The following is an 11305-nucleotide window of genomic DNA, read 5'->3' on the forward strand; positions in this document are numbered from 1 at the left end:
TCTTTCAATTTTCGTCTTTAATCTATTTATTTTCGCTTCCGTATTAGTTTCTTGTTCATTCAAGTAATCTGATTCTTCTCAACTCCCCTCCCCCCCCCCCCTCCCACACACACACAAAATTTACTTTCATGCATAAATTGTATCAACGTAAGAATTTCTAGTGAGATACAATACATTATAAAGTGAATTATATTCATCCATTCCCTGTGGGTTCGGCCCCAACTCTTAGTTGGGTTATATATTACAAACGATCGCCTACGCATTGAATTTACATGTGTAATTGTATGATATCACATTTCAACAAGTTAATCAACCATTCAAAGGTAATATGATAAATTGTTTTCATTACACTGCAGTAAGATTTGCAAGAAAAGGAGAAGAAATGTATAATTGTACTTGATCCACTGTTGTTTATGATGAGGCACCAGTCCAGCAACCTGGTTGACGATCAATGTTTGGATCCTTTAAATCATTCAAGAAAATCAAATAGTGTTAAGACTGTTACCTGGACTTGGCATGCAACTTATTCCAAGTTCTTTAAGCCTATTAAGCTCTGGCAATATCACCGAACCAAGATCAGGTCGATCTTTCTTCCGCAGCTCAGCACACTTGAGTGACAATTTTGCATAGTTAAGTGCCTCTTCCAACGGCCAGTTTGGCACTGTTGGATCTAGTATATCTGCAAATGTTCCGTTCTCAATGGCCCTCTCCACGTGATGAGTTAAACCCATCGGGGGCCTTGCAGTTATAATTTGGAGCAACATTACACCAAGTGAATATATATCCGATTTAGTCCCTAACTTTCCTGTTTGTTGATATTCGGGATCAATGTAACAAAAAGTTCCTGCAGCTGAAGTCATGTGATATTGTGTAACACAATCAGCAACAGATGGTGGAACTAACCTAGCCAAGCCAACATCACTAATTTTGCAGGCATAATTGCTGTCTAAAAGAATGTTTCCTGGCTTAAGATCACGATGGACAAGAGGTTCTGGCTTTGCTTGGTGTAGGAATAAAAGCCCTGTAGCAATCTCAGCAGCGATTTTGAACCGTATTTCCCATGGGATTGGAGGAGTGTTACCTTTCCGGAATAGGCGATCTTCCAGGCTACCATTATTCATGAATTCATAAACTAAACATCCGTACTCGGGACATGCACCTAAGAGTAGCACCATATTTGGGTGCCTCATGAGACCAAGGACTTGAACCTGTAAATGACAAAGTCTATTCTATCAGAAGGGAACCCTAAGAGCTTCATAAAACAAGTATTTTCATAAGTGGGAAATTTATCAAATATGGCAGACTTCCACGTTAATCAGTAGTCTAATCTTTTCAAGAAAAAGAAAAAGGCCTTTATTGCATACCTCTAACAAACACTAAAAATAGATCTCCAAAAGCTTTTTCTAAAAATTGTTACTGAAGCATATCCATAGAACAAAATCTTTTAGATTAAGCATATTACATAAAAAGCATCATGTTATGCAAGATACATAAATTTGTCATGCTTCCCTCCAGTGTATCCAAGATAAATAATATAGAGTTGATTGACCTAATGCTCAGAAATCAATAATGAAGAAAGTTGTTCACCGAAACAAAAAAGATGTTTTATATCTTAAATTCGTGATATGCATCTATACATCAATGTCAACATACCTCTTGCTTGAACTGTTGCATCCCTTGTGCAGCATCGGATCTCAGAACTTTAATGGCAACGGGTGTATGATCAAGTCTCCCTTTGTAAACAGGGCCATATCCACCTTCACCTATCTTCTCTGAATTTGAGAAACTTTTGGTGGTTATCTCAATCTCTTCTATTGTATATTTCCTATAGCAGATATCATTCCGAGACAGATCATTTAATGCTAGATTCTTTTCTTCTGTCTCTCGCTTGGCCTTCAACTCCGCATACTTTCTTCTTTTCGCTTCTATCTCAGCCAACCTTTGTGATTTTTGAGCAGCTTCAACGGCTGCTCTGCCCTTAGCTTTTTCCATCTCAGCCATAGCAAGAGCTGCCTCTTCAGAAATACGGGCTTGTTTGAACCTACTAGCTTCTTCCACTTTCCATTGATGAAGCTCTTTAGCCTGAAAACTTAGAAGACATTACATTATGTAGATTACCAAAAAAATGACATTCTGTAAATTCTATAATGCGACAAACGAGACTCAGCCTGAAACATGCAAAATTTATCCTAGGATAATTAAGAAGAGGGAGATAGATAATCAATAAAGACTTCTTATGAGCTTGAAATCATTACTTTCCAATTTTGTGTTTTGGAGGGCCTTGTGTGGGATCAGAGACACAGTAACAGCTTTTTCAGAGACTTTCACATGATGATGGAAAATGCAAATAATACTTCTTAATTTACACATTGACTTTGATTATATGTGTCTTTACCATTATGCTTTGTGAACAATCTTGATCTTATGGTTTTGCTTGGAAGATACCTACCTAAGAATTGCAAAATGCTGCCATGTGGTCCTGGCATTGGTTACCCCAGAATATTTAGAGTTTTCACACTCAGAAAAAGATTGTTCACTTTCTAAGAGATCCCGCACTCAAGCATCATAAGGAGTATCATGTTAAATTTACTAAACAAGTTCAGCATGATCTAATCTAAATATCTTCCTTGTTTTAAAAAAAGTCAATGTAACAAGTGACTGAACATTCACTTCCACATATGCTACTCCCTTTTGTTTGAAACTGAAGTAGGCTCCCCCTTCTTTGGCGATAAGGCTCATCTGTCTTATTTTCTTTTTTAGTCTCTTTAAAAGAGAGTGTTACTTTCTATATTTAGTAACTCTTGAATTCTAGCATTCTATGTGTCATATTTAAGATCACAAAATTCATTGGGCGTATTTTAGTATATTATACACATTAGTTTCAAATCACAAGATTAAAAAATCTTTTTTACTTTCACAAACTTTGTGACAAGTCAAAAACTAAGACACGGAAATAAAATGAATAGTAAACTTTAAGAAACACGATTTTCGGCATCATTAGCCTTATTAGTGCGGAAATCAAATGTTAGTGGGAGTGGTAGCCACATTTGTTGAAATTAATAGTCAAATTTTGGTGAAAGTTGGTAGCCAAACTTTGTAGAAATTGTCTTTCACTTTTGTTCAAATTGTTAGTCAAATATTGGTGAATGTTGGCAACCTAACTTTGTAGAAATTGGTTGTCACATTTATGTCAATTAAGAGGTTTAAAATCTCTATAAATAGAGTAGCATTTGAACATTTGAAAGAACACCAAAATAGAGAGAGCAATACAGAGCATATAGAGTAATCCACAAACTATTTCTTAGTTGTGTGAAATAAAAGAGTGTTATTCTTATAAAAGAGTAGTCATCTTTTGATACTATCAAGTTGTCATCACTATTATTATATCATATTTACCCCTTTATAATATTTGGTGTCGTTGTTACTCTCTTGTTATTAACTGTTATTTAGTGTGAATATTATCATAAGTGAGATTATCATTTTCCCAACATCGTGGTATCAGAGCCATGGCAAATAATAGTCCACTATCCTTTAAATACTCCCTTCTTACAGAAGAAAATTATGAAAAAAATGGTGTCTACGAATGAAAGTCATTCTTGTCTCTCAAGATGTTTGGGACATTGTTGACAAAGGTTATATAAAACCCGCTAATGAGGAAACTTTGTCCCAAAATGAAAAGGTGGTCTTGTCAAAGACAAGGAAGAAAGATCAACAGGCCCTCACTCTCATCCACTAGTGGTTGGATGATGGCATGTTTGAGAAGGTGGCTGATACAACCACCTCAAAAGAAGCTTGGGAGATTTTTATAAAATTCTCTCCAATGAGTTGGTAAAGTAAAGAAGATAAAACTTCAAATTCTAAGGGCTGATTTTGATGTTTTAAAAATGAAAGAATCCGAATCCATTTCGGATTTCTGTTCAAGATTGATGGTCGTTGTGGATCAACTAAGAAGGTATGAGCAGAAAGTAGATGACGTGTGTGTGGTATAAAAGATCACTCGCTCTTTAACACCGAAATTTGATTATGTGGTGTGTGCTATTGAGGAGTCAAAAGATTTAGACTCTATGACGGTAGAGCAATTGGAAGGTTCTTTGCAAGCCCATGAAGAAAAGATGAAAAGGAGAAAAGAAGAGTCACTAGAGCAACTTCTTAAAACTCAGGCATCCTTCAAAGATTTAGAAGGTGTAAAAAGTTATAGAGGAAATGGGAAATGGCGAGGCCATGGCGGTCGTGGTGGCCGTGGAAGAGGAAGAAGTTATATTCACAAATTCAACAATGAAGATAAAAGCCATCAATCATTCAGAGGTCATGGTCGTAGACAACGAGGATGTAAAGGACGTGGAGCTTATCAAGGTACCTATGAAATGAGGTATAACAAATTTAAAATTGAGTGTTATAACTGTCATAAACTTGGACATTAGTCTTGGAAATGTCGTAGCAATGTTGAAGAGAAAGCTAACCTTGTTGACAACAAAAAGGATAAAGATAGTCAATACTGTTAATGGCACTTAAAGAAGAAGATACAAATGATTGCAGTTCATGGTATCTTGACAATGGAGCAAGGAATCACATGTGTGGAAACAAAGACAAATTTGTAGAGATAAAGAAGATGGTGAAAGGTAATATGTCTTTTGGAGATACCTCAAAGATCCAAATTGAAGGGATAGGTACGATTTTGATATCTTGTAAAGATGGTGTCCATAAATTGATTAATGAGGTTTACTATGTATCAAAATTAAAAAGTAATATTTTGAGTTTGGGTCAACTTCTTGAAAAAGGATATGATATTCATATGAAAAATATGCATCTCTGGCTTAGAGATTCAAGTAAAAATTTAATTGCTAAAGTGAATATGGCAAAGAATATGTTGTTTCCTTTAAATATTAAGACCATTGCTGCAAAGTGTTTGAAGGCTAATCTGCAAGATGACTCATGATTTTGGCACATGCGATTTGGGTACTTGAATTTTGAAGCACTCAGATCAATGGGCGAAAAGAACATGGTTGATGGAATTCCATCAATCAACCATCTCAATCAGTTGTGTGAAGCTTGTCATCTTGGAAAACACGCAAGGAGGAGTTTGCTAAAAAGGCCAAGTCAAGAGCAACCAAGTCACTCCATCTTGTACACACCGATATGTGTGATCCAATCGATCCACCTTCGTTTGGTAATAGTAAATACTTCTTGATCTTTATTGATGATTTCAGTAGAAAGACTTGGGTATATTTCTTGAAGAAAAAATCAAAAAATTGTGTTTCTTTCAAAAATTTCAAAGCACTTGTACAATAAGTAATTGGCTATGAAATAAAAGCATTGAGGTCTGGTAGAGGAGGCGTATTCACTTCAAAAGAATTTAATGACTTTAGTCAATCTAATGGAATTTGTCGCCCTCTAACGGTACGTTACTCACCCCAACAAAATGGAGTTGCAGAAAGAAAGAATAGAGCAATTCTTAATATGGCTAGATGTATGTTGAAAGCTAAAAGTATGCCAAAAGAATTTTGGGCCGAGGTTGTTTCTTGTGCAATTTATTTGAGCAACAAGTCTCCAACAAGAAATGTGTGAGATCAAACGCTTCAAGAGGTATGGAGCGAAAGAAATCCAAGTGTCAAGCACTTGAGAATCTTTGGAAGCATAGCCTATGCTCATGTTTCACATTAAGGGAGAGCTAAACTTGATGATGGAAGTGTCAAGTATGTGTTTGTTGACTATGACATGAGTTCAAAAGGTTATAAGTTATACAACCCAAACAATAATAAGGTGGTGGTGAGTTGTGATGTTGAATTAGATGAAGATGCGGCATGGAATTGGGAGACTCAGGAAGAAAGAAAATATGATTTTCTTCCATACTTTGGAGATGAAGAAGAATAGGAGATCATGGCACCTACACTAGATGTTACCCCACCTACTTCAACAGCAAATATTTTATCTCCGTCTACTCAAGAGAGTTCAAGTGAAAGGCCGCATAGGATGCGAAGCATCCAAGAACTTTATGATAACACAGAAGAAGTTACTAATTTTGATTTTTTGTGTTGTATCTTTGTTGATAGTGAATCAATGAATTTTCATGAAACTGTTACAGACAAGAGGTGGAGTCAATCCATGGAAGAGGAAATCCATTCAATCAAAAAGAACAACACTTGGGAATTAACAACTCTTCCCAAGGATCATCGATCAATTAGAGTCAAATGGGTATACAAGGCAAAGAAAAATGTGCATGGAGAAGTAGAAAAAATATAAGGCAAGACTTGTGGTTAAAGGTTAAAAACAAAGGCATGGCATGGACTACGAGGAGGTCTATGCACCCTTTGCTCGCATAGAGATGATTCGGCTGCTGATTTCTTTGGCAGCGCAAATGGAGTGGAAAATCCATCAACTAGATGTCAAATCAACATTCTTAAATAGATATCTTGAACAGGAAGATTATGTTGAACAACCATTGGGTTTTGTGATAAAAAAATCATGAAGATAAGGTGTTGAGGTTGAATAAAGCCTTATATGGGTTGAAGCAAGCTTCAAGAGCGCGGAATAGTCGCATTGACAAGTACTTTCAAGATAATGGATTTACTCGTTGTCTCCATGAATATGATCTTTACATTAAAATTCACACTAATTGAGATATTATGCTTGTTTTTCTTTATGTTGATGATCTTATTCTGACGGGTAATAACTAGTTTTGTTTGAAGATTTCAAGAAAGCTATGTTCCTTGAGTTTGAGATGACGGACATAGGGCTCATGTCATATTACTTGGGCCTAGAAGTGATACAAATAGAGGAAGGCATCTTCATATCTCAAGAAAGATATACAAAGGAGATTTTGAAGAGTTCAACATGTTCGATTGCAACCCTATGAACACCCCAATGAAAAGTGGAATAAAATTGTCGAAGTTTGATAATGGTGAAAAAGTAGACTCAACTTTTTTCAAAAGTTTTGTAGGGAGTCTAAGGTATTTGACATGTACGAAATCAGATATACTCTTTGCAGTTGGAGTTGTAAGTCGCTTCATGGAAGCTCCTACCTCCACTCACATGAAGTCCACTAAAAGAATTCTTCGTTACCTAAAAGGTACGATCGACCTTGGACTATTTTATTCTTCTTCTAATGATTTTAACCTTGTGGGATATTGTGATAGTGATTATACGGGAGATGTTGATGATAGAAAAAGCACATCTAGTTATGTGTTTTTCTTGGATGATTGTGTTATTTCTTGGAGTTCAAAAAAAAGCTGAAGACGTGGCAGCAACATCATGTACATGCCATGCTATTTGGTTCAGGAGATTATTGAAGGAACTCAATCTTCCATAAATTGAAAACACAATGATTTGTGTTGATAACAAATCTGCGCAAGCACTTGCCAAGATCCAGTGTGTCATGACTGGAGCAAGCATATAGACATAAGATATCATTTTATCCAAGAATGCATTGCCAAGAAAGAGGTAGAACTTAAGTATGTGAAATCTCATGATCAAGTTGCGATATCTTTACAAAGCTTCTCAAATTTGAAGATTTTCAGAGATTGAGATCAAGCCTTGGAATAAAGAAGAAAAAACAAAATTAAGGGAGAGATTTGTGAAAATCAAATGTTAGTGGGATTGGTAGCCACATTTGTTGAAATTAATAGTCAAATTTTGGTGAAAGTTGGTAGCCAAATTTTGTAGAAATTGGCTTCCACATTTGTTCAAATTGTTAGTCAAATATTGGTGAAAGTTGGCAACCTAACTTTGTAGAAATTGGTTGCCACATTTATGTCAATCAAGAGGTTCAAAAACTCTACAAAATAGAGTAGCAATTGAACATTTGAAAGAACACCAAAATAGGGAGAGCAATAGAGAGCATAAAGAGTAATCCACAAACTATTTCTTAGTTCGTGAGAAAATATTGTGGCAATAATATTTTAGTGAGTTGTGTGAATAAAAGAGTGGTGTTCTTATAAAATAGTAGTCATTTTTTGATACTATCAAGTTGTCATTACTATTATTGTATCATATTTACCCCTTTATAATATTTGGTGTCATTGTTACTCTCTTGTTATTAACTACTATTTAGTGTGGATATTATCCTGAGTAAGATTATCATTTTCCCAACAATTAGCTCTTTCGAATTTTTTAACTTTCAAAGTGCGTCTCCAGTACTTCTAAGGTTTAGTATAGATAACGCATGTGCCAAATAAGGAACTTTAATTTGCAGAAGGCTGGTGTTTACATGTCTTTGCCTAAAGAGTGTAAATGAATTTTATCCTTGCGGTTCCAGATAGTTTAGACAGTTAGTACCGTTTGGTTTGCCGAGACAGCTTCTTTGCAAGCTGAGTTGTACATATCCATGGTTTGCCTTAGCTCTAGTTTTAATCGGCTCATCTCAGACTCCCACTGCATACAACAATTGATGAAGAATATATTACAAAAAATGGAACTGTTTTTTTTTTGTCATCATAATCAAAATAGTAAAGAGCGTCTATCAACCAGCAAATTTTGTGCTATTATGTATTGTATCATCATATTCACTTACCGCAGACGAGGAGCTACAATTGTCATTTACTGAAACTTGAGTGAAGTCAAGATTTTGGGTTGTGGCATCCACTGATCCACGGCTAAGAGGTCCAAATAGACCAGTATCATCGGACGGACAACTCCGGGTATATGAATTCTTTGGCTCTCTAGTATTAAAATCAAGACTGTCCATTGATGCATTAGATATTCCACTTTTAGGCATCATCTCAGGTCCAAAACTATTTTTCTCTGCCCTCATATATGCTGACCTGTTACGTGCATTAGTTTATTAATGCTCACACAAATAGAAATACCACCATCTTTGATAGATCATCAATGTATGCAGTTTTCAACTGTCAAACAATAACTCTAGATAAGCTAGTGTATACAACAAATAAAAGCGACTAGTGATCAAGATAATCGTTAAGGGCTGCAACAATTGTAGCAAATAATTTGCAGTTTAAAATCCGGGCACTGCTTTAACTTACTTTCAATTAGCGATGTTGGATAAGTTTGTTTATAAGGACAGACTATGACATCACAGTAAAATATTTTGAATCTTAAAAGAAACACACACAAAAAAAGTTTAGTGGCTTTGATTTTAACATCTTTAATTATTAATACTAAACTATTTGTTTACCAAGATGTCTATTAGAGTACACATCACAGTAAAATATTTTGAATTTTAAAAGAAACACACACAAAAAAAATTTAGTGGCTTTGATTTTAACATCTTTAATAATTAATAATAATCTATTTGTTTACCAAGATGTCTATTAGAGTACACACTGTTTGGAAATTACCAAGATAACTAGAACTAAATACAATGATTTGGAATTGCTTAAGATACATATTGCATAAGGTATGGCAAGTTCACTGGTGATTTTTGGGGTTTAATTCGGATACCAAGTAGCATCATGAGAAGTTGACGTGATATTTTTTGGTTAATCGATTCTTAAAGACAAGTATACTAACATTGACACAAATTTAATTCTGCTTTCATCGGCTAGTTTGACATTGCAGCAACCAATTCGGTAAAGTAGTATAGGAAGACTCGTACTAGCCTCTATAGCGATCCCAACTCAAGCTGAGAAGCACCCTCCACCCACTTTCATTTTTCGATGTGCTCCCAAGTTTGCTTGCCCCATTTAAAGATATTTTTTTGATTCTCTCACCCAATCTCATGAGAAACAAGCTCAGTTGTCCTGCCTTAGGCTCAACGTTTACCAAATATTTTATTAAGTAAATCTCTCAAAGTTAGGGACAATAAGCAGGCAGTGCATGAGGTTTTCCTAAGCTCAAAAAAATAAAAAAGAAGATTGGCCAGATTACATCCTCAGTTATTTGGTACCTGGATATATCTTCTGGTTCAGAGTAATTACTTAGCCTAGCTGCTGACCATGGTTGGGAAGATGGTAGCCTTGCTGAAGAACTTGCAAGAGGTTTAGCTGCTGGTCTGACGGATTGTTGCTTGCCTTTTGAAATCACGTATACAGTACAATAATCTGGTGCAGCCTTGTTAACGATAGTTGGCACATCATGAGTCCAAAATTTCCTGCAAAAAAAATATCATTAAGATATTTATCCACAATTCAAAGGGAGAAAAAATAAAATTGATTATAATAACCTGGAAAAAGCACTTCTTGATGATGCACCAAGAACGATGTTGGTGGCATGATAATTGTTGATATAGTCTAGAAGTCCCTTAGACACTGAAATATCCTCAATAATAACCTCTTTCACTGCTATCTTCACCCATCATTAGCAGTTACAGTTAGATTTAATCAACTTAATAAATTGATGTAATCCTAGTTTTTCAGTTATTTATTCAAAAGATATGATGTCTTGTGATCTTATAGAATTTTTAAAGGATGAGCAGTCTTTTAAGTTTTTCTCCCAAGTTTTTCATGTATATTAACCTTTTTTGCTAGGTCTTACAAGTTGTTTAAGTGCATTCAATGTGGCAAAATTGGCATCGAAGAATCGGGCATTTTGAGGAGAAAAGACAATATTTTCTAAGAAATGTTTTGAAAGATTCAAGGGAAAGAAAGATAGCATGATAACAAGATTATTAGAGAAAATTATGGGAAATGAAAGGAATAGAGAAAGAAAAAGAGTTACAAGTTAAAGTATAAGATTAAGGATTATCCATCTATTCTGGTGAGTTGATTGGCGTACCCCTTTACGTGCAGAGTAAGCCCTGAAAGGTATAAAGACCTTATAAGTATCTTGATCACTTAATCCACGATTTGAATTTTGACCAGCACCATTACCACCAACCTCTACAAAGTAGCGGAAATATCATCATCATCATCATTAATAATAACAAATAAATAAAAAAATAAAGCATATATGTCATCAACATTCAATTAGGGAGGGTAGGGTACCTACGATTTGGTGAGTTCTTCATCCTAACATGTACCAAAACAAGCGTTGGATTGCTTATGACGAGATGATCAACCGCCCATTTGACAGCAGAGGGGCTGTGCTTGTCTTTATCAATGGCCACAACGATGCTACCCTCATCGGCTTGAATTGTTGAAGGCATTTTCAAACTTGTTCACGGAAAAAAGAAGCCAAACAAATTATATTATGGTGAAGGAAAATTGTGTTTACTCTATTTGTGCGGAATAATATTCCGAAGAAGGATTCATTGAACCCCTTCAAACTCAAAATTATCACCTTTTCCTTTCAGATTCTGAATGGAGAAATGGTAGAAGAGGAACAAAACAAAACAGGCCTACTCATTTCTACGTGGAATTAACAGTGCAAATCCAAGCAATAAATGTTATTGGTATTACCAAAACATTCTATTGCC

The 11305-nt window shown here is 35.4% G+C and overlaps 1 protein-coding gene across 1 annotated transcript; it reads right to left on the minus strand.

The window, feature by feature from the left end:
* Positions 1–211: 211 nt before the first annotated feature.
* On the minus strand, positions 212–11035 carry LOC129900407 (U-box domain-containing protein 35-like). Its single transcript, XM_055975372.1, has 8 exons — positions 10879–11035; positions 10666–10769; positions 10115–10236; positions 9839–10042; positions 8507–8756; positions 8263–8367; positions 1654–2082; positions 212–1208 (listed from the first exon to the last, which is right to left on the minus strand). Exons 1-8 carry the CDS (start codon positions 11033–11035, stop codon positions 483–485), a joined length of 2097 nt encoding a protein of 698 aa, XP_055831347.1. The 3' UTR covers positions 212–482.
* Between the last annotated feature and the right edge of the window lie 270 nt (positions 11036–11305).

This window comes from Solanum dulcamara, chromosome 8 (assembly GCF_947179165.1).
Source record: "Solanum dulcamara chromosome 8, daSolDulc1.2, whole genome shotgun sequence".
Classification (NCBI taxonomy): domain Eukaryota; kingdom Viridiplantae; phylum Streptophyta; class Magnoliopsida; order Solanales; family Solanaceae; genus Solanum; species Solanum dulcamara.

Excerpts from the sequence above, each read along its gene's own strand:
- LOC129900407 (XM_055975372.1), bottom strand. The coding sequence starts at position 11,035 with ATGCCTTCAACAATTCAAGCCGATGAGGGTAGCATCGTTGTGGCCATT. Across the intron at positions 10,770-10,878 it reads GATGAAGAACTCACCAAATC|AGGTTGGTGGTAATGGTGCT; the intron begins GTAGGTACCCTA and ends GCTACTTTGTAG. Across the intron at positions 10,043-10,114 it reads TCAAGAAGTGCTTTTTCCAG|GAAATTTTGGACTCATGATG; the intron begins GTTATTATAATC and ends TTTTTTTTGCAG.